This window comes from Mastigoproctus giganteus, chromosome 3 (genome assembly GCF_048544385.1).
Source record: "Mastigoproctus giganteus isolate SK-2022 chromosome 3, ASM4854438v1, whole genome shotgun sequence".
NCBI lineage: Eukaryota > Metazoa > Arthropoda > Arachnida > Uropygi > Thelyphonidae > Mastigoproctus > Mastigoproctus giganteus.
Window position 1 is genome coordinate 49,195,180 of NC_143577.1, and position 25,093 is coordinate 49,220,272.

The following is a 25,093-nucleotide window of genomic DNA, read 5'->3' on the forward strand; positions in this document are numbered from 1 at the left end:
CTTTTATGAATTGGATAATATCAACAATGATAACTGCTTTCTGTTTGAATGGACAGGTGAAAATTTCTTGCTAGTGTTAAGATGTTTGCTTTTGTCATTTAATACAGCTGAATATATTGAAAAAATAAAGTATTTTGGCTATGAATCAGTCTCTTTTCTGAAAGTCAGTATCACAAGTTACTTTTATATTACAGTAAATTTCATAACAAAAACTAGCAGATAATAACAATTCAGAAATTAAAATTTCCCAATGGATCAGGTTCTGGATCAAAAGGTTTTTCCAATTTATCACATAACAGTTCAGAATACGATGATTTTAGGACAACTACACAATTTTGTACCATAAATTAAGTATTATAAATTTTGTTTCAATTGGGCTTTAGCATGTTTGCTGCCAGAATGCAAACTGGAGTCAAAATGAACCCCAATTTTTGTGCCTTAATGCAAATTTGCATCCATTCAATTGTGGTCAATAAACCAATGCTGTAAAGGGAAACTGTTTGATAGTGGCAGACTGAATGAACCATAGGCTATTTGCATTATGGCTGGGACTTCCTTAGGATCAATCGCATTGTATAGAGAGTGCTATAAAAGCTGTATACTTGGTTCACAGTTTCATATGTTCTTCGCTTATGTTGAAGTTATTTTATTTAGTTTAGTATTTTTTCTTTGCTTATGTTGATGTAGTTATTTTATCCAGTTTAGTACTTTCCGCAAGAAGAAAAGATAAGATTGGCTAAGGTAAAGAAAGCCAACAACAAGAACCACGGGAAACTTTTACCGGTCAAAAGCATTTCCTGGTACCGCAGCTTCTCCCTGCATTCTCGGTAAACAGATGGTGCACTTTATCAGTAGTGGCAGTAGAAGTCGATAACGATGTATTGGTTAGTTTTTTCTTATTATTAAAAGCAGATTATCAGAGTTCATGAGTGGGCTGAGATTTATTCATGGGTACACCCTCCAGACTGCCTCAGTCTTAGGGTGTTCTCCCTACCTGCTGTTTTAACCCGATACGAAAATAACTTCTACAGATGGTGCGTGTTATCGGTAGTTGAAGTAGAAGTCTGTTTCCTATCGAGTAAAAACACCCTAAGACTGAAGCTGTCTGGAGGGTGTACCCATAAGTAAATTTGAGCCGCAAAGGCATTACACCCATGCACTCCAATAATCTGCTTTTAATAATGAGAAAAAACTAATGAATATATCATTATCGACTTCTACTGCCATCACTGATAACATGCACCATCTGTTTACCAAGAATGCAAGAAAGGGAGAAGCTGCAGTACCAGGAAATGCATTTGACCACTAAATGTTTCCCATGGTTCTAATGTTGGCTTTCTTTACTTTGCCATAAAATTTTGTGAAGATTATGCTTGCTAAATTTTAATTCTTAGTTTGTTAAAAACAAAATATCATCCTTAGTGTGTGTGTCTACTGATAAAATTTTGTGTAAAAGTGCTTTTCTCGTAGCTGATGACATTGAATCAGCTCTTTATGATATGTTATCTGATACTGAAATAGGATTCTATTCAAATGATGCAGACTTTGAACCTCATTCAAACGAATCTGTTGATGTTAGAATGCTACAAACAACAAATGTCGTATTACTTGGAGTGATGATTCTTCACGGATGAACTCCCTTCTGTTCACTAAAAAGCAGTGCCTACTTGTTCCAGCAACCCAGAGAAGCACCTCAAGCTACACAGAAAGGGCTCTTGCAAATATAAGTGACAGTGAATGTATTAAACAGAAATTTCAAACAAATCAAACAAAGGTCAAATACTTTGGGAGAAGTAATGTAGATTTAAATTAGATTGTAAACAGAAATGTTATTAGGGAGGACACAAACACACACCCCAAACATCAACCAAGATTTAATAAATAGACAAAAAGTGTCAATTTTGGGAATGTTTTTCTTGGAAAAAACAAACAGTTAAGTGGTTAAAAAAACTTAAATGAAGAATATCAAAATGCAGTACTCACCAAAGGAAACAGCAAAATTATTAGTATTGGTAGCAACAATATGATGAGAAAACAAGCTTATACAGCAGCATTAGTCAAAGGGGGAAAAAATTACCTAAATCATTTGTTCATCACTTCTAACAATTTGTCCAATCCATCCATCTCTGAATTTATTCGAACTACCTACTTCCAGAACATCAAGTGGAAGTCAAGTCTATTCTAATAATTAATTACAAGTATTAGTAACAGAAATGATGCAAGAAAGCAAGCTTATAAAGCATTAACCAAAAAAAAAAAAATTACACTTCACCTCTCCATCCCCTCCAATAATTTTTCTAGTTTTTCCTTAAATTTATTCAAATTATATCTACTTCCACAACATATGAAAGGCTGCTCCAACAATCAACCACCCACTGGCTGAAGACAAACTTCCACACATCTATCATGCAACCATCCTTCCTCAATTTGAATTTATATCCCCTTATGTATGTAAACTATGCAAGAGGAAGGATTCCATCAACACTGATGCTTGTTCAATCCATTCAAAATCTTAAACACTTCAAGCAGGTCTCCTCACAGGTGCCTAGTTTCCAGATGCTGCAATTTGCAGAACTGAAACCTTTCTTGGTAAGAAGCACCCTTTTGTTCTCTTCAGCAATCTCATTGCCATTTTCTGCACCTGTTCCAGTTGATCTAAATCCTTCCTAAAAAATGAGGCCTCTGGACCTGTATACAGTATGCGCCCTGGCCGCATCTTGCATACTGTATACAGGTCCTTGCACAATGGGATAATCATCTCCTTATTCCTGCTAGCAAAGTTCTTGTATATCAATGACAAAACCCCATGAGTTGTCCTGGTAGCCAGTCTGCACTGCTCAGAGGACTTCAATATCTGACTGCACAATTATCCCCAGGTCATTTTTATTTTCCACTACCTTGAGTACCATATAATTGGTACATTAATCTGGGATTACCACTATCCATATGCAATCCCTTGCATTTGTCGATGTTAAACTTCAACTGCCATTTCTCAGTCCATCTGTCTAATTTTTCTAGGTCTTGTTGCAGTAGTTTGTTGCATATTGCTGGGACAAAATTTTGTCCCAGACCAACTTAGTACTAGTGGACTGAGTAATTGATGAAGTAAAACGGATCCACGATTCCTTTTGACTCTAACGGCAGATGTAGCGCGCTTTGGCTCGTGCGTGTTTAAAGGCTATAAGGTTGGTTGTGATAGGATATCGGCAAAATATCCCCCACGCTTTGTTTTGAGCCTTTTTTGCTGTTGTGCATTGCGAATTCCACCAAGGTTTGGGAAATGGTGGAAACCGGGTAGACGTTTTTGGAACAGCATTTGCAGCTGCTTGGACGATAATTTCTGTGATGTACGTTACTGCATCATTGATAGGCTCCTGACTGACGGTACTGAGGTCAAAATTTGCCTGATGTTGGAAGGCAGTCCAGTCAACCTGATCAATCTTCCACCGTGGTAACTTGAAAGGAAGACACAGTCTCCCACTATGTAAAGAGGTTATCACAGGGAAGTGATCACTTCCGTATGGGTTCTCCTCCATTTCCCGTGAGTGAAGGGAGTAGAGAGGGGGAGCAGATAGAGAGAGATCAATGGCAGAAAAAGTACGGGTAGGCATGTGGAAGAAGGTGTTTTTTCCAGTATTTAAAAGGGAAAGGTCATTGTCATTTAGCATACGCTCTATGACTCATCCCCTTCCGTTGATGTTAGCACTACCCCACAGGGTATTATGTCCATTAAAATCCCCGAGAAGTAAGAAAGGGGAGGCAACTGCGTTACAAGATCATCAAGGTCTTCCTGGGAGATGTCAGTCCCAGGTGGCAAATAAATAGAGCAGACCGTTAATAAAAATCCCACTGTAAGGCAAATTGCAACAGCTTCTATGCTAGTTGTAATTAGCAAGGGCTGAACTGGGGTCTGGTTGCCCACAAGGATAGCCACTCCTCCATGAGCAGGACCATCCGCAATTCTATCCTTACGAAAAATTGTGATGTTATGCATTGTGGGATCATCGTTTGCCTTTAGATAAGTCTCCTGCGAGCAAAAGCAAACTGGCTTGTGCTTTTACAGGAGGGCCTTGATGTCATCAGTATTTTGCCGGAATCCACGACAATTCCATTGTAGGAATTTAGCCATTATTTTGGCTTGGTGGGTCCATCAGGCAGCTTCCGAGGTGCTGAGGGCTTACTTTTGTCAATCTTGGATTTATCTTTTTTGGGGAAGAATGGACGCTATCCCATGTCCATTTCTTCCTCCGCAAAGAGTTCCAAGACTGATTCATCCGGTACCTCCTTGTCCTCAACATCCATTGTTTCTGTTATTACTGTTGGCTCTTTACCACTTGGTTTTGGTAGTGGTGGAGCACTAGGAGGTACAGATATAGGAGTGGCAGCTGATTGCGTTTTTTTGGTGAGCTTTTGTGAACTCAATAAATAGCAGGCAATCGGTGTGAATGACTCTCTTGGTGGTACAGTCATCTCAGTTTGCGTACCGATAGTGCACTTCGCAGAAACCTTCTGGGCATATGAAGGCTTCCCGCTATTTATTGGTTGGATGCGTTTTCTAGCCTCTGGGTAGGAGATATTCAGCTCTGTTTTCAATTTTTGGATCTCTTTTTCATCTTTCCATCGCTGGCATACTCTGGAGTAGGCAGGATGATCTTGTTGGCAATTTACATAGATCGGTTTAGAAGCTGAACATTCCTTGCTCTCGTGGTCTTTCGCACCACATCGAGCACAGGCAGGGTTACCACGACAAGCCGTTTGTGAGTGGCCATATTTTTGGCATTTAAAACACCTCAGTGGGTTTGGAATATAGATCCTCACTGGGCAGTTTAAATACCCTTGATGGAACTAGGAGGCCGTGGGGTGTTAAATGTTAGGATGAGAACTCGGGTAGGGACGAGATTCCCTTCCTTCCGCATTGATATTCTCTTGACAGTTGTCACTCCTTGGTCTTTTAGTTCAGAGCAGATCTCCTCTTCAGAGACATGAAGAAGATCCCACTCTGAAATGACACCACATGAAGAGTTCAAAGTTTTGTGGGGTGTTACATTGATCGGTATTCCCCCTATGGATGTCGCGTTTAACATTCTTTCTGCTTGCTTTGTGTTTGAAGCTTCGAGTAAAAGATCGCCAGAACGCAGCCGTTTTATGGATTTTGGTGATCCTGCCAACCCTTCTAATCCTTTCTGGATGAAGAAGGGTGACATCTTCCCAATTGGCTGCTCTCCAGTGGAATGGAGAATGAGGAAAAGCGGTGTTATAGATGGTGGTTTATCCTCAGTTCTGGCTCTTTTGGCAGAATTGGTGTCATTCTCATCTGATCGGTTAGGTAGGGACCTTGTTGGGGCCCCAGAAGAAATAGAATTTAAATTACTCATATGAGTAAGATAAAAATTTCAGATGCCCTAAGTACCTCACCTACCACAGAGCCTTACGAGGGGCCACCCACTCGTGAACTAGCAGGTACTGTGTACACGAATGGGATGCCAAGTTAGCTTAGAGGCACCATACCCACGTTTCCAATAAGCCTTGATCCCGTCCCAGGACCAAGGGTAGGTAGACTTATTGGAACGCAGTTGACCCTAGCAGTAAGAACTACCCGCCGATTGATCCCGACTGGGATCAATCGGCGGACAAGTCCGGGACCACCCATCTTGTCAAAGCAGGGGCCAAAGTGTGTATTAAGGTTGGGCCTCTTGACCACCAGGATCCCCCTTTCCGAATTCCATGGGTTGCGGCACACGGCTGCACACACCGGATTCCAAAGATATAATCCTGGAACCAAGGTATGGGTGTTGGATCCCAATGATGCTAATCTGGAAAACCAACAGCATCACTGGGAGGTCCCCCTCACCACGTACAGGTGCCCACATCAAGGGGTTATTAATAGAACTAGTACAGATCAAACAACTATTAAATTGGATTATATTAGAAAACTGTTCCAGTTGGCTCGGTAAAAATTCCAGGTAATTCACTGGTTGCAAGCATAGTTTGTATCTGTCTGTATTTTGCAAGTTATAGCAAAGTAATCACTGTTATGAAGAAGGGGTATTACTGTCCACTCAATGCCAGAATAATGGACGAGGATCATATGGACAGGTCCAGTGCAGAGCTACATTTTGTGAGGAGGTGAATGTGTATACCTGAATTCAGTAATGTTAGCTGATGATTATTAAGTATAGTTTCAACTATCCACCCACTACAATCCATATTCAGAGAACCCCCACACGACTCTAATGAGCATTAAAATCAACTAGGCATACAGGGTACAGCAGTTGATTTAGTAAATTGTCAAGTTTTGTGGTAAAGCATACGTTTGGTGGAACATAAATGGAGACGCGAGTGAGAGTAATCTCTAGAGAGCAAACTTGCTTCTAGAAATGTGGAAAGCTGGATAGGTTTGGATGACATGTTTCTATGAACTAAAATTGCTACTCCTCCTCTTGCTGGGGATTCAAGACAAATTCACATCTATATAGGATATATCTTGAGAACTGGGAAGTAGCATAATTTGAAGATAAATATGTTTCCTGCAGATAAATGCTGGCAGAATCATGCTCGTGCCGGTTGCTTCTTAGGCCTTTACAACTCTACTGAATGGTTTCTGGCATTATCTGGTTTTATATTTAGTGGAGTGGCCTGACTGCTTTATTTTCCCCTGATCCTGTTTAATTTGTCTTGTTTTGGAAAAATACTGGACGACCAACATCCATCTCACCATCAGCATGCAGCAGGAGAACTGTATCCTCATTATCTGATTTCTCAATGTCCATATTTTGATCTAATTGTTTATTCCATACAAGATTTGCAACTGTCTCCTTTGTCACTTAGGGCGCTGTCAGGCTTAATTATCAGCAGAATTTGTTGTACTCTGTTTTCATTGCTGTCAATGTCTTGCCCATGGGGAAATATCTGGCCCATTGAGAAAGAGATATTTTTGGAAGAACTATAATGTCAGTCTGTATTGAAAATGCTTTAGTGTTTTTGACTGCATTGACATATGATTTGGAAAACATCAGGTTTAATATCTGTTTGCATGCTTCTTGGTGTGAGATATTTTTCTCTATCTTGTACTTTAGAATTTTCTTATCCATTTTCCATGATCCACAAGCTTTAGAATATGCAGGATGAGCACTCTGACAATTGGGACATCGTGGTATTACAGCAGTGCATTCAAATTGGAAGTGGTATCTTGAGCCACACAAGGGACAAATAGCCATACCTCGACATGCTGTTCGGGAGTGCCCATACTTCTGGAATTTGAAATATTTGGATGGATCCTACAAGAAAGGTAGCCTGCTTTAACTGATACAAGGAGATTTGGAGTGCTGAAGGTAAAAATAATGTTTGTTATGGGGCTAAGAACATCATCCTGTTTGGTCATTATTCTTTTGGCATTGATCACACATTGTGCTTTAAATTCTTTAGTAATTTCTTCCTTGGAAACATTAAGAAGGTCCCATTCTGAAATGATACCTTTAGAGGTGTTTAAAATTCTGTGTGTGGGGGGGGGGGGGGTTTACAGAAATCGGAAAGCCTCCAAAGGTTGTTTGCTCCAGGAGCTGCCTTGAATGATTGAGATGAGATGTTTCCACAAGGAGACCTTCTGAGTGAAATTATTTGACTATTTTAGGACACAGCTTCAATGCCTTTCTGCCACAGCTTTTATGCTTTTCTGCAAGAAATAGAGATAAGCTGCTAAAAGGTTTCATTGATAAAAAATGTATGATTAGGTCTGGCAAAGGAACATCTTTTTTGATTCTTTTTGGTTGAGATGATTCATGCTCAAGGTGTGAGCTTATAGGCTCACTATGACATTAAGGGTCCATGTTTTCTTCTTTTTTGCTTTGACTATTGGATTTATACTAGAGTTACCGGCCTCACCACATGAAAGCAGGAGCAGTTAGTGTTAATGAAGTTATATATACAAGAAAGAAAGGTGTTTTTCCTTTCTGGATAGGAAGTTTACTTCTTTATTTGGAAAGAGACAAAGGTAAAACATTTTTGCAAATTAAAAGACTAATATTCCCTTTAATCAGCTGACTGGAGAGAAGAGGCTTTCAAATCGCCTTGGAAATCACTATGGTCACTCGCTCGGCACCCGGGGTCATGCAGGAGGAAGGGAAAAAAATAATTAATTATTACCACATACAAAACCAGACACAGAAATTACAAAATATTAAAAGATAAATCTTTATTAAATGTATTATTATTATTATTAAGGAGTGGCAACTGATGTAAGGTAGCAAATTTATACAGTATAAGCCAAAAAAAAAAAATCATTAAATTTATTCAAATTACGTAAGGAAAATTTTCGTACATCTCTCCTGCAACTATTCTTTTTCAATTTAAATATATGTGCCTTTACGTATGTATGTCGTATGAGAAAGAGTAAGGATTCCATCAAATTAAGTTTACTCAGTCATTGAAAGCCTTACACAACTTCAGTGGACTTCTCAGAGGTGCCTAGTTTCCAGGCACTGCAATCTGAAGTCTTTCTTGGTAAGAGTACTCTTTTGTGTCCCTGACTAATTTTGCTGTTGTCTGCACCCATTCAAACAGATCTACATCCTTCTGAAAATAATGCTTCCAGACCTGTATACAATACCCAAGATTCAGCCTAATTGTTGCCTTATTTTATGGGAATAATCATTTTCCTGTCTCTGCAAGCAAGATTCTTGTATACTGCTAACAGAACCCCACGATCTGTCCTGTCTGAATGGTTCAGGAAACTTCATGCCAAACAGTACAATTACCCCTAGGTCTCTTTTGTTCACCACCACCAAATGTAGTGGCACCCAACTTTTTGCTTTCAGTTATTACAAAATCATTTAAATCTCTTGTTGCTTCTCTGGCAATCCAGAAATTTCTGCTACTGTGGCAGTGACCAATCTACAAATTTCAGTCAATATTTGGAAAGTTAAAATCCCCTATTATATGGCATTCTGATTTACAGAATGCTTTTTTCAATCAGAATGTTCTTTTTGTCTATATAGCTGTTTATTATACTCATCACAGTCATTTGGCCTATAACATACCACTATACTCATTTTTGTTTTTCCAGTGCTTATATCACACCAAACAAACATACTTCCTCTTTACTATATCATTCTACTTGTGCAATGACACTTATAATTGACACTGCTAATAAATCTTTATTAAATTTTCTCCAATATAAATAAATGCATACATCTATAGAAACATATTCAAAATGCATGCAACAAAATATTTCTTGACCTACTGATATAATATGGAATAGTTTTTAAAAAAAATTGTCTTTTTTATTTATTTTCTTCAGAAAATTTGCACTAAATTTTCTAATTAAAGACCTAATTTTCTTCATTTAAAACAGAAATGAATTCTAATGCTTTACAATATTTCTAAACCCAGCACTGTGTTTGTATTTGAAGAAAAGCAACTAACTTCACTTTTCACGAGAACAGAAACCAACTCTAAATGAAAGAAATCAAAATACATACTTTCTTCACATATCTAGAGGATATTATTAATCACAAAGCAAGAAAATAAACGTAAACCAAAACCAGTTAGACAGCAATCACAAGTTTAGCATATGCAAATACTAGTTTTAGTTTTGGCTGAAGATATAAACTTTTGGCTATTTCTGGTTTTCATTTATATTAAATTACCGTTTTTCAGGACATATTAAGTTTCCATCAAACTCTTTGCCATTATCAAGAAAGACATCAAATCATCCTTCCTGATATTAATCAAATACCAAGAAAGATATCAATAATATGTGAAACAAAGTGTGGTTTATTTATTTTAGTGAATATTATATAAATAAGCATAATTATATCAATCATAAATTCAGTAGTCAGTGGTTCTGCACTAGGTAAACAAAAAGAAATGTGTATTTTAAAAACATAACAGAACATTATAAGCAGGGAAGTTTTCACTTATAATGCTTTCCCATTTACAGTGAAATTCATAAAATCAGACTAACGTTTTGTGTAAATTTTTTTAAAAATTCATAAAAAGGTTGGCAGGTATATGACCAATTATTTTTTTATAATCCATCAGAGAGTTAAAAGTGCACACTATATACATTGGCTTTATTCACCCACCACCTCACCACAAAAAGGCCAGTCCACAAACCACTGTGGTAGTGTGAAGTATTTGAATTACTCTGTGGGTTTTCCTAACTCCAGATAAAGTGACTACTAGTCTGGGATTCTATCCCATCATCATCATCAGCCATTTTCAATCCACTGCAGGATGAAGGCCTCTCCAGCAACTTTTCAGTTCCTTCTGTTTTGAGCACTGGCCATCCATTTACTACCCAAAAACTCATGAATTTCATCTATCCATCTCCGCCTTTGTCTTCCAGGTTTTCTTCTAGCTCCTCTTGGGTACCATTCTGTTATTTTCTTAGTCCATCTGTCATCATGTCTTCGAGCTATGTGTCCTGCCCAAGACCATTTTAGTTCTTTAGTTTTGATAAGAATGTCCTTTACTTGAGTTTGCTGCCTAATCCATGTGTTTCTCTTCTTATCTAACAGTCTGATTACCAATATAATTCGTTCCATTCTTCACTGTGTAGTTCTCAGCTTCTCTTCCATTCTTTCGGTGAGTGGCCAAGTTTCACTTCCATAAAGTCATGGTGGGGAGTACACGTTGGTTCATTATTTTACATTTCAGACAAACTGGGATATTGCTCTTCAGTATGTGACTATATTTCCTGAATGCTGTCCATCCAAAATTTATTCTTCTCTTGACTTCCAGCCATTTATCATTATTACAGCTAATAACTTGTCCAAGATAAGTATATGACTCCACCTTTTCAATTACTGCTCCTTCAATCATTATTTCCCTTTCTGTGGCATACTTGTTCATCATTACTTTTGTTTTAGCCATATTCATCTTTAGTCCAAAATCCTTACTAACCATGCATAACTGATTAAGATTTTCCTCTAAGTCTTTGGGATCGTGGCTTATGACCACAATTTCATCTGCAAATCGTAAATGGTTTAGGTACTCTCCGTTCACATTGACTCCTTTCTGCGACCAGTCTAATCTTCTGAAAGCTTCCTCAAGGGCAGCAGTAAACAGCTTCGGAGATATTGTGTCTCCTTGTTGAACTCCTTTCTCGATTTTAAATTTCCTACTGTCTTTGTCTAGTCTAATAAAGGAGGTACTCTCATATATTTTCTTCAAAATCATAATATATGGGGTATCTATGCCTTGTCTTTCCAGTGCCCGAAACATTGCCTTATGCTATATGGAGTCAAATGCCTTTTCATAATCCACAAATGCCAGGCATAATGGTGTTTTATATTCATTTGCTTTCTCCATTAGCTGTGATATTACGTGAAGGTGATCCATAGTTGAGAATCCTGTCCTAAAGCCAGCTTGCTCTTTCGGTTGATTCTCATCAAGTATTCTTTCTAATCTGTTAGTAATGACCCTTGTGAACAACTTGTAGATGTGGGATAACAAGCTAATTAGTCTACAATTTCCAATTTCTGATTTATCTCCTTTATTATGCAGGAAAACTATGATCATTATTCCACTGCTTAGGCATCACACCTTTTCTAATGCACTTTGTGAAGAGCCTTGCCAGTTTTTGTGTTATGTCTCTTCCTCCCAATTTTAACAACTCTACAGTAACTTCATCTTCCCCCGGGGCTTTCTGATTCTTCATTTTCTTCAATGCATGTTCTACCTCATCAGGAAGAATATCAGGTATGTCGTATGTGTTGCTACTTTGCAATCCATCTTCCCCACTGCTGGCATCATTCCCCTGCTCCTTGTATAATTCTCTATAGCAGTCTTCTGCTATTTGAATTATGCATTCTGTGCTGTTTATAAGTACACCATTGTTATTCTTCAGTTTCATTTGTCTTTCTGTATTACTGCTCATGGTTGCTGATTTAAATCCTTTGTTTTCCCTTAATGCTTGTTCTACTTTTCTTGTGTTTCCTCACATTCTATTCCATGTGAGGTTCAAATGGACCTCCTCCCATTCCCTATCCCCAGTTAAAATCCTTAAAGGAACCCTCAACACCATTAATCATTCAAATTTTGACATACAGATCTTTACACACAAATTTTCCAATAAAAATCAGGTCCTTCAATTAAAATATGTTCATGGATGATTTATACCAAAAATAAAAAATAATAAAAACACTAATTGAGGATTCGCTTAGGCCCCTTACTGATTGTAAAGGAAGTCATAATAATTTTATCAGTTACATATATTATAACTCAGCAATCCCAAATTAAAACAAATAATAGTAACTTGATTTATTATTGCATAGCATTATTATATGCTCTATAATAACAACCATTAAGTGAATATAGCAAACTCCCATTCTAGCACTTATAATACTCATAGTGCTATTCTACTTTTCAGCTGTTAGTGCTCTTTTCTTTTTTTCCCATGATCAATCTTATGAACTGCCACGAATTGAATTTTTTCATGTGTATAGCACTACCATTTAAAATGCTTTCCCACTTAAATCACTTTTCAAATTCCAAGATAGGGATATAGCCCTCCTTCCTCTTGAATTTTGGTTTAGGGAATGGATTCAGTCCCTTGTAATGCATTAAGAATAAAGACTAGAAACTATCAATGTTGCAGTTTGTTTACTTCAGAGAAATCACTCGCAGCACAAAACGGTGACATTTTGTTTAGAATTAGCATTAGTAGAAGCATATGATGCAAGAAAGAAAGCTTATATAGCATCAGCCAAAAAAAAAAAAAAAAAAAAAATCCTTGTATCACCCATCCATTCACTCCAAAATTTTGTCTAGTTCAGCCTTGAATTTATTTAATCTATCAACTTCCACAAAAACAGATGGAAGTTTGTTCCAGCAATTGAGCACCTGCTGGCTAAAGGCAAATTTCCACACATCTATTCTACAATTGTCTTTTCTCAATTTGAATTTATGCCCCCTCGGGTGCAGAACCTGAGCAAGAGGAAGAATATCCCACATCAGCATTTAGCTTGCTCACACCATTAAAGGCCTTATACACCTCAATCAGATCACCGTGCAGGTGCCTAGTCTCCAGATTTGCAATTTACAGAACTTAAGCCTATCTTCGTAACAGCAACCCTTTGTTCCACTCACTAATCTTGTTGCCATTCTCTGTACTCATTCTAGTAGCTCAACATCTTTCCTAAAATGAGGTCTCCAGACCTGTATTCAGTACTCAGGCCACACCTTGAGTACTGTATTCAGTACTCAAGGTGTGGACTGACTGCCTTATATAAGGGGATAATCACCCCCTTATTGCTGCTAGCAAAATTCCTATATATCATTGACAAGACCCCATGAGCTACTCTTACAGCCTGTCTGAAGTGCTCAGAAAAATTCATATCTGACTGCACAATCTTTTTCATTCACCAATACCCTGAGTGTAGTACCACATAGTTGGTATGTTACTCTGGGTTTATTGCTACCCATATGCAGTACTTTGCATTTGTCAATGTTAAACTTCAGTTGCCACCTCTCAGCCCATCTGCTCAGCTTTTCTAGATTCTGTTGCAGTAGTGTGCCATCCTTACTGTCATTAACAATCCTATCAACCTGAGTATCATATGCAAACTTGGACAATAAACCAGATACACCTTCATCAATATCATTAATAAATACAGAAAACAACAATGAAACATTAGTCCACAAAGAGCAGTGTCCATTGATTACCATTCTCTGTCTTCTCCCACTTTACTATCTTTTTATCCATTGTAGCAACTTGCCCTCAACACCACACTGCTCCAACTTGCACAGTAGTCTTCCATGTGCAACAGGTGACTAAAATTCAAGTATATGATATTAAAATTATTTTTTGTATCCTGTTCCTTCGTGACCACATCATAGTATCCAATAAAATTGGTAAGATAAGACTTCCGCTTTAACAAACCCATGCTGTGTCTGAACTATAACTGCAGCCTTGTCTAGATGATCCTGCAATGCTTCTTTAACCAGTAACTCCATTTTTTTCTCGGGAACAGAAGTTAAACTAACAGGTCTGCAAATGCTCGTGTCACCTTTTTGATCCTCCTTTATGAATTGAGGATACATTTGGGGAACCTCCCCTAAATCCAAGGATGCCCTCATAATCATGGCTAAGGGCCTGCTTACTTCCTTTGCTGCATCCTTTAATACAGCTGGATACATCCCAATCACCCCAGGTGCCTTCCTTATTTTTATCTTCAACAATTTCTCCTCCACTTTGCTTTCAGTTTTTACAAAATCATTTAAATCTCTGGTAGTTTTGTAAGTGTCTGGCCTCCACTTCTCTACAGAATTCCTCATATGTGAATGTAGATACAAATTACTCATTCAGTTTGTCAGCTACCTGAGCAGAATTATCAACAATCAAACCATCAATATCAAGTGGACCAATCTGATTCATCCCCTTCCTTCTAGAGTAAAGGTGTCTTTACTGTTTTCCTTTGCATCCTTTGCCAAAGATTTCTCATAATGTGCGTTTGCTTGCCTAACCTCCTTTGTCACTTGATTACAGACTATCTTATATCTACCATAGGCATCTGTGTCTCCTGATAATTTATATGCATCCCATGCATTTTTCTTCTCTGCCACGAGTCTCATTAGTTCAACTGACATCCGTTTAGGTCTAAATCTTGAATATTATTTCTTAGGTTGTATGAAAAGCCTACCAGCTTCCAAGATCAATTCCTTGAATGCTTCCCATTTAGAATTTGCTGTTAGTAACATCATCAGTTGGTCCCACTGTATTGAATTTAAAAACTGTCTGATACCACTGTAGTCACCTTTACAAAAGCAAAAACCCTTCCCTTTACCCCTGATGGTAGTTACATCTTTGAGTAAATCCCACATTAGTACATTTGCGATCACTGCCACCTAGTAGTTCCTTTATCTGCGATTCTTAATGCATGAATAATCACTGCTGATAATCAGATCAAGAGTATTAATCCCTCTGGTTGCCTCTTGAACATGCTGCTGTAGAAAACAATTATCCACAAAAGTCTTGCTATATGTGAGTATCAACCCACAAGTTCCAGTCTATGTCTGGGAAGTTAAAACCCCCCATTATAAGACAATCTGATTTACTGGCCCACTCTCTTTCTCTGTACAGCTGTTCGTTGTACTCATCAGAGTCATTGGGCCTATAACACATTCCTACTCTCAACTTTGCTTTCCCAGTGCTTATATCACATCCAGCTGAATCAACATTGCACTGTCCACCCATGTCAACTAGATGCACTTCCTTAGATTTTATATGTTTCTTAACTAATAACATGACCCTTGCTCCCTTTCTATCCTTTCTGTACACATTGTACACCCCAAATTCCAATTCTGCATTCCTTATCTCTGTTTGACACCACATCTCTGATATTCCAACAATATCTGCCTTAGATGTCTTCACCAGCATCTCAAATTCATCAAATTTATTTATAATATTCCTAGCATTGTTGTACATGCATCTATTCTTACTCTTAGTTACCCTAACACAACCCATGTATTTACTCGTTCCATGACGACTCCCAGCAGCCCTTGAAATTCCCAGCACCTTACTTTCCAGGCTGCTGCTCATTCCAATAGAAGCAGTGCAAGAATTACTTTCACCTCTGCCTGTGACTACTGTTAATCTATTAGTCTGTGAATACCCTCAAACTAGCAGTTTTCAACCCACCTAACACTGCCTGAATAGCATCAGAAAATATTCTTGCACCCTTTCTATTTAATTGTATCCCATCCCTGTATAAACAACCTCTCCTGTTAAAATGCACAGACCACGCTGAGAGAAATTCTATGCCACAATCCTTGCACAATCTCTCCAGGGTCGAATTGATTGACAGGGCTCTCATTATATACTCCCTCCTCTCGTGTCTGGGTAGAACTGCAGAAACTTTCAAATTTAACCCTAACTCATGACTTTTTTCCAAACATTGACCTGTACTCGTTACGTAAGTCCAAAGATTTCATACTCTTAATGTCAATAATGCCAACGTGTACAACAATATCACCCTTTGTGCCCTTAAAAGATGATATCTGCTCTACAACATCAACTGGTATGACTGCCAGGGGCCTATTCCACATATCCTTTTATGCACAATATATTTCCCATCTCCCTGACAACAATAACTAGCTTCTGTGGGACCAGCGCATTCTAATTCTGCCCCATTTTAATTCCTTCGAGGGCATCTACCCTACTCTTCAAACTCTCATAGATGCCCATCAGAACGCTGAGTTGGCACCTAATTTCTTGAATTAGTTCTCAAAAGGCAGAGGTATCAGGGCTTGCGTAATTTTCATTTAATATTTCATCCTTATAATGTCAGTTAAAGGAAAGGTTAGTGCTGTTGTAAAGAACATAGCGGAAAGGTCATTACATTAAAAGTGAAAACAATCAGTAAGGAAGACTGTTGAAGTCAGAAAGTGAAAGACAATTGATCCTTACTTCCACAACTGTTCTAGCAATTCTTAAAGAAAGGATCAGATTGCTGGAATTAAAATTGCAGCCAAATTGCAATTAACAATTACAAGAAAACATTCAGGATTTGTGGCTGAAAAGGAAAGACAATCTTTTACATTCCAGACTAAAAACTATGTTATCGGGCAATACTAGGTGGTAGATGACTCTCATCAACCAGTGCAATACTTTTTGGAGGCTTAAAATGGTAAAATCCATGTTTATTCTCCAGAGCAAAGTTCCGGCAATCTCCCATCTCTTCCACCATGCAAAATGATTGATGTCTTCTGCAGTTACGATGGGCATCATGGCAAGATCCAATCTGCCAGTCACTAGATAGTTTACCGGACCGAATCTATTGGTAAATCTCTATTTCCCCATGATTGATTTTCTAATCAATGTCATTATTTTAAATATTGAATATTTGTATAAAATTGTATGCTGTATATAAACAACTCCAAGGGCAATTGTCGAGGCCACATTATGTTAGGGAACTAGGTATAATCTTGCTGTTTGTATGCAATAAACAAAAAGTTCATTACTTCACATGTCCTCTCCACCTTTCCTTAGTACTGAATACATCACGAACAGTCCAACTAATAGAACAAACTTATCTGCAAAAAGATCTCAACCTCCCAAACACTTCCCAGTTCATTTCACAAATATACATGGTCTCAGTTCCGATGGACATCTCAGTGATGTCCATTTCTGTTTACAGTCTGCCAAGCCCCCATTACTTTTTCTGACAGAATCCCAATTATCAGTTGATTCCACCACTATTCATCTCAGTTGTCCTAATTATTCACTGTACAATTCCTTTTGCTTCAAAGGCGGTATTTGTGCATACATCAGCTCTGATATTTCCTGTCAGTGACTTAATTTGTAATCTGCTCTTTTTAATCTTTTCTGGTTTAAAATCTCTCTATTCCATTCCATCAAATTCATCTGTTGCCTCTATCATTTTCATAACTGCTAATCACTTGAAACTTTGACTTTCTCCACTCCGACTTTCCTAACAGTGAGGTAATTTTCCTTGGGGATTTTAATATTCACAACTCCAGCTAGCTTATATTTTCTAGTCACATGGACCAAGCTGATTGAGATTCTGATGCTTTTGCAATAACTAATGATCTCACACAGATCATTCATTTACCTACCAAAATACCCAAAAATCCTAAGAACAGAACCAACGTTCTTGATCTTTTTCTCATAAACAACCTTTCCAAATACAGCAGACTCTCGATTTACAGGGACACTTCAAGACTCCAAATAAAAAAAAAAAAAAAAAAAACCAGAAATCATAAAATTCAAGTAATTCAAGTAATAACTAGAATAGATATAAAAAGATATTTTGCAAGTCGTAAATAAGTGACAAGAAGTGGTGTTATAAGTCGTCATTGGGAGACTAATGTGCCTATTATCTTGCAACCCCGCTGTCTTCACATCCACCACTCAAAAAAAAAAAAAAAAAAAGAGAGAGAGAGACCAAATGTTTAGTTTGTTGTGTGGTGTCGATTGTTGTGTTCTGTCGCACCACAAAAGTACAAAATTTGTTTTGTTATTTATGTCAGGGATGTCAAAAAATTTTTTATAGTAAATATATATATATATTTTTGTTTATAAATCGCAAAAATGATGGGTAAATGCAAAAGAGTTGTGCTTTCAGTTAAACAAAGACTTGAAATTATTCAAAAGTTTGAAAACGGTGCATCCGTTAAATCTCTAATGAACCATTATAATGTTTCTGACCAAACCATACGCGACATTGTAAAAAATAAAGGGAAGCTATTAGATTTAAAATCGACATCGCAAAAAATAAAGGGAAGCATTGTATTGGACACACATCGGCATATTTTTTACATAGGTTGCTGAACATTTTTCGATACAATAAGTCCCCGACTTACACAACTACGGATTTACGCAAATTTGTTTTCACTCAATTTTTTTATTTTTAGGATTGTAAAATTTAAAACAACAAAAAATAATAAGCAATCAATAACGACGATCACAGCACGCACAAATTGCACAAGTGAGATCGGAGTAACAAGCAAAAAAATAGGAAAAAAAAGAAGATTCTTGCAATTATTTATGGGTTTTTTTTTTATATGACTGAAGATTTCAGCGAAGGAGACACACACTTCACCATAATATCATAAAAACCTACAGAATTCCACCTATTAGTATTATCGCAAATGCAATAAGATCGAGTTTACTACCCATTTATAATAGATTGCGCTAACAGAAACACCCAATAAAACGGAAAGTGCAAATTGTTTTTATTGTTTTTTGTTGACCTCCAGAAATGTGCTTTAGTAAAATGTGGGCTCCCACGGGATGATAATAGTGAGTTTTCGCCTTAACCCTGTGAAGTTCTTTACAGAAAATTTCATTTTGATCGTTATCATGGTGCCGACTAAGAGAATAAGTGACAGCGATACTAGTAAATCTACCAAGAAAAGGAAAGCGATTGATTTGGATCAGAAAATTAAACTAATAAGAATGTATGAAAATGGTCAAACACTAACAAGTATCGGGCCGAATTCAGATTTGTCAATAAAAATATAGTAGCAATATGTTACTAGTCATTCCCAAGATACGTAAAACTCAACTTACATAAGAAGTCCTGGAACGTATCTCGTATATATGTCAGGGACTTCTGTATTTTTGGATTAAATGGGAAATCGATTATCCGGGATTTGTTTTTTACCATCTATCCCGGAAAATCGAGAATCTACTGTATATGGTCAAGGTGAGTGGCCCTTTGGGCACCTCAGATCACAAGTTAATCATGGTCTCTTCTCCAGTGGAGCCTTTTCCTTTCTGGCCATTCTTGGCCTTGTGTTGTGTGGCATTAAAAGAATGCAAAATGGGATAACCTGCAAGATTTCTATTCTTCTTTTCCTTGGCTGGATTACTGTTTTGAATCATCTGATGTCAATGTTTGCTCAGATTATGTCTGAAATTATTCTTGTAAGGATGAAATTCTTTGTTCCACACACCACCTTAAAATTTTGTTCTTAATTTAAACTCTGGTTTTCCAATTTTTTTTTTCCAATAAATGTGCTAAGGCTGTTCAAGGTAAAGAATGTTGCATATCACACGATTGGCTTGCATCTAAATCTCCAGGTTCATTTTCTGCCTACACCAAAGATCATGCACATAGAGTTAATTAAAGGAAGACTTCATCCATATCATATGGTGATCCAATACAAGAGCTGAGACAAATGGAGCCCTGACGAGTGGCTCACAGACTTCTATTTACAGCTGTTCAGGGTTGATGCCAATAGAACACCATGCCATTAAAAACACTGTTACTCTGGACAATGCCCCTCAACATCCTCTACACCTTTCAAATGTTGTGTTCTTGATTCCCCTCTTCCTGCACCCTAATTCATCATCATTGTTCCAGCCTAGACCATAGCATATTCCTATTTTTCTCAGGTTACTAAAACAACAGACTGAAATAGAACCCTAAAATAATTTTGGAAATAATCTACATTCTGCATGCAGTGAAGAATACTGATGAGTCTTGGAAGGAGGGGTTAAAGGATTCAACCTCAATGGCACCTGGAGAAAATTGTGGCCAGCTAGTGTTTCTTGTTTCCTGGGATTTGAAGACCAAATAGGAAAAAAAATGTAAATGTTCTGGAAATCATATTCAGGAACTGCTTGACCTTAATTCCAAGAAACTTGCCAATGAAGGAAGACTTGTCTTCCTAGAGAAGCAGAGGAAATCAGATGATCACAGCCCGGTTCAAGAGCATCTGTTACAGAGTGCTAAGACAACCAAGCAGATGTGCGCCCTTCAAACTTTTAAATCAGAAGCTGCCATGGCAATTTGAGGAAATGGATTCCAACTTTGAACAGAGAACCATGATTAACAACATAATATTGAATGTCTATACTAACTACAGAGTAATTAACAGTAGAGAAAAGAGGGCAGCTTAATAAACCTCTCTGGTTTATTCTTAATAAACCTCTCAAAATCCCTCCACAAAGAAATCTAAAAATATATCCCCAGAAATGCCCTTCCATATACCATGAAAAGGTGTTCCTTTTCATCTTTAACTACAAATACATTATACAGTATTCAGTCCAAGTCAACACTATTATTATTTTTTTTTTTTTTTGCAAATTCCCCTAATTTAGTTATTATCATTATACTGTATTTTATATATGATTGCAAGTTCATTAAATATGCCCTTTGCATCTCATATGTATAAAAAGTTACATATTACATCGTTCTTTCCATTGGAAGACTAGTTTCAACATGCAGCCTGTTGTAAGTGAAAGGACTGCCTGTGTCACTCTTTGCATACATATTATTTTATATAAAATAAATCAGTTACTTTTTTTTTTAATTTATACTGAAATTTTAAATCTAAAATACTTGAGTGCAAATTAATCTCAAAAAATATACAGAAATCATTACATAATTCATCTTTAGGAAAGACTTCAGTTTCTACTTCTGCTGGAACGTCATTCAATACTGATGTTAGTGTAGAAACAGTAAATTTTGGAGCTGATGCTTTTCTGGGCCCTTCATAAACAGCTGAAAGGATTACCACATATGTTGTTTGTTTTTCAAGGTTTGAAACAGTTCTGGATGTGATGCTTGGAGGAAATGACCATTCTTTCTCTTTGCCTAAATAAAAAGCAAGGATTCAAAATTAGATATTTAGATATACATTTAAAATAAGTAATCTTTTTCATTATTTGTTAAATTTTGTCTGGTTATTGCAATCACTTTCTGTTAAAAGGCCTTTACTAAACAAAAAGTTAAAAAAAAAAAAAAAAAAAAAAAAAAGGTGTTTCATATTTTTTAAAAAAATATCTCTGTGTGATTATGGATTACTGAGCTTGCCAACTAGACACCTTAGAGGGGACCTGATTGACATTTATAATGCTTTGATAGGAGTTAGTAAAATGAATGAAGGGAAATTTGCCATTAAAATTGATTGATTTCTAAAAATAACTCAAAACAAATTTAATATTGTGCCCTTTAACAATCATATTAGAAATTTAATGCATTCAAAGATCCTTCAACAATCCCCCACCCAGTTTTAGAGGAAAAACAGTTGTTATATTAAAGTGGTTAAAATTTAACCAGTTTAATATAAAAAAATTCATAGCTAAAACAGACTTTAAAGATGATTCAGCTGAACAAGACCAAACCAAAAATGCATAAAGAAATTACTGATAAATGCAAAAAAAAAAAAAGTACTACCTAGTAATTCTCTGATTTTACCCTAAAACAATATGGCAAATCCAATTCAGATTTCACAAAACCAAATAATGTTAATTTAACCTTCATAGATGCAGACAGAGCATGATAACTACTCATTCAAAATAACTAAAAATTTCAGATTGGGAACAATAAACCAGAATTGCACTAACAACCACCTCCAGCGTTGGTACCGAGTGAAAATACTAAGAACCATATAAGAGCACTGAGGAAAATCAATAATCCAAAAAAACTTTATATAACAAAAAGTAAATTAAACTTTATATTGATGAATTAACCACAGAGAAAAACAAATTCATATGAGCATAGGATTATCAATAGAATTAATAGCATCTTGAAAGGATCCAAAGACAGGCAATTCACATGGTAAGATCAGCAAAAGGTCAACCACAAAAAGGACTTTGATTATGGATTACTGAGCTTGCCAACGGCACCTTAGAGGGGACCTGATTGAGGTTTGTAATGCTTTGATAGGGGTTAGTAAAATGAATGAAGGGAAATTTGCCATTATAAAGAATTGCAGAACTGTGAGCCATAATTACATAAGAGGTTTAGAAATGTATCCAGCAAGTTGTTAATTACTGGAATTAGCTGCCTCCTCAGGTATTTGAAGCTGACAATTTTAAGAAATTCAAAGATCAACTATACTTTGATTTTAGGAAAGCTTTTATATCTGTTGCACATAAAAGACTGTTAAACAAATTGGAGCATTGGGGCATTAAGGACAAGTTGCTGCTATTGATAAAGAGATGGTTGAGTTGGAAAAGACAGAGTGGTAATCAATGGATACTGCTTTTCGGGGACTAATGTTATTAGCAAAGTCCTCCACCCAGGGTTCGGTGTTGGGACCATTGTTGTTTTCTATATTTATCAATGATATTCATGAAGGCATATGAAGCTTAAATGTCCAAGTTTGCAAATAATACAAAGGTTGGCAGCAAGGTCGGATTTAAACTTGCTGTGGCCCTAAGCTATAACACGTATGAGGCACTTCCCTCTCCATCAAATAATAATAAATTAAAAAATTTTTAAATTAGCGATTAACAATGATAGTCAAAACCACAACAAAAATTTCTCCTTTATGGGAAAGGAAAAAGGCTTGGGGGTAATTGTGCAGTCAGATACGAAATTCTCTGAGAAGTGCAGACAGGCTGCCAGAGCAGCAGTAGCGCACACACACACACACAGTTTTGTTAATGATTTGGACAAGATTTCCCCTTAAAAAAACCCATGCTTTATCTAAACTATAACTGCAGTCTTGTCTAGGTGATCCTGCATTACTTATTTAACCAGTGACTTCATTATTTTCCCTAGAACAGAAGTTAAACTAACAGGTCTGTAATTAATCATGTCACCCTTTGTGAATTGGGGATGCATTCGCACACCTCCAGTCTGTGGAGACTTACCCTGAATCCAAGGATGCTTTCATAATAATGGCTAGTTTGCTTACTTCCTTTGCTACCTCCCTTAATATAACTGGATAGATCCCATCCCAGGTGCCTTTCTTATGTTTAACTTCAACAATTTCTTTTCAACATTCTTCTCAGTTATTACAAAGTCATTTAGCTCCCTGTTAGAGTTTGTTAAACTTCTGAAGCCTCCACCTCCCTAGAGAATCCTTCATGTGTGAATGTACATGCAAAATACTCATTCAGTTTGTCAGCTATCCGAACAGGATCACCAACAGTTGGACCATTGATATCAAATGGACCGATATGATTCATCCTCTTCCTTCTAGAGTTTACATAATTAAAGAAGTCTTTACTGTTTTTCTTTGTATCCTTTGCCAGATTTCTTGTGATCGGCCTTTGCCTGTGACTTTGTGACTTGATTACATACTAGCTTATATCTACCATTGGCTTCTGTGTCACTTGATAATTTATATGCATCCCATACATTTTTTTTTCTGCCACAAGTCTAATTAGTTTATCTGACATCCATTTAGGCCTAAATCTTGAACAGTATTTCTTAGTTGGTATGAAAAGCCTAGTTTAATTCCATGTTTAATCCCTTGAATGCCTCCCATTTAGAATTTTTTATTGGTAACGTCATCAGTTGATTCCACTGTATAGAATTTAAAAAAACTGTCTGAGACCACTGTTGTCACCTTTATGAAAGCAAAAACCCTTCCTTTTACCCCTAATGGTAAAAAAAAAGTAAATTGCAGCCATTATCAATCCACTGCAGGATGGAAGCCTCCTCAACAATTCATGCCGAGGGAAATGGACCATAATCTGCCACGCTGGTCCAGTGCGGGTTGGCAGATCAACCGTATTTAGCAGTCAGGGGCTTGAACCCCGGTCTACTCAATGGTAGTTGCATCTTTAAGTAAATCCCACATCAATACACTGTGATCACTGCCACCTAGTGGTTCTTTTAACTTATAATCACTGCTGATAATCAGATCAAGAGTATTATTCCCTCTGGTTGCCTCTTCAACATGCTGCTGCTGTAGAAAACAGTTATTCAATAAATCCACAAAAGTCTTGCTAGTGCTCGAGTGAAAACAGAACTAAAGTGGAGACTATGGAAGGAGTGGCAAGACCTGTTAAATAACATTATTTGGTTATGTGAAACCATTTTTGATGTTGGAGGCCTTGTTAATAGGCATAGAAACCATTACTGGGGACCTGTTGACCACATGATCAATACGTGGACCGACTGACCAAATCACAGTTGGGTTGTTTAAAAGAAACAAATTGTAGCCTCCAATTTTTCAATCTCTGAATTTTATTAAGCATTCAATTTTAAAAATCAGAACTTTCCTAGGTTAATTCAGAATTATAGTATATATGTAAACATGCCAAAGATGTCTTTAGTTTAGAAATAAAGCTAGGTTGAAAGAACCATTAAACAATATAAAAATTATATAATTAGCTGCATATTTAAAAAATATATAATATTATTATTATTATAATAATAATAATAATATTATATATTTTTTAAATCGTTATTATTTTAATTTATTGTATTTTAATGCAAATTATGCAATCCTTTCTCCTTTATATTTGCATTTCTCTATAACAGAGTTTTACAACAAATTTGTGGTTCTCAGAATCTTTTATTATGGCCTGATTCAGAAAAGCCAATATTTTTAAGGCATCTTCCATTGCAGAAGAGCACATAATGTCTATCAGTACACAGCAATTTGTGAATCTTACAGCTACAGAAAGCTCTGCTGGTCAACAGGTCCCCAGTAATGGCAGCCATGTCTATCAACAAGGCCTCAAACATCAAAAATAATTTCACCAAACCAAATAATGTTATTTAAGAGGTCTTGCCACTCCTTCCATAGTCCCCACTTTAGTTCTGTTTTCAAAACTACCTATACAGAATGATAAGATAATCCTGTTTCAGGTATACATGCTTTAATGGATTTCTTAGTACTTCATAAAAAAGCATCTTGTACCAACATTCTTATCCAACGT

General features: G+C 36.8%; 1 protein-coding gene across 1 annotated transcript in view; it reads right to left on the minus strand.

Annotated features, from left to right (window-relative positions):
- Positions 1-25,093, minus strand: part of LOC150087939 (uncharacterized) — a 69,064-nt gene that overhangs the window by 23,091 nt on the left and 20,880 nt on the right. Inside the window, exon 3 of the mRNA XM_090369817.1 lies at positions 20,853-21,065. Coding sequence (XP_090225943.1) covers positions 20,853-21,065 — 213 coding nt within the window. The remainder of the gene's footprint in view (positions 1-20,852; positions 21,066-25,093) is intronic.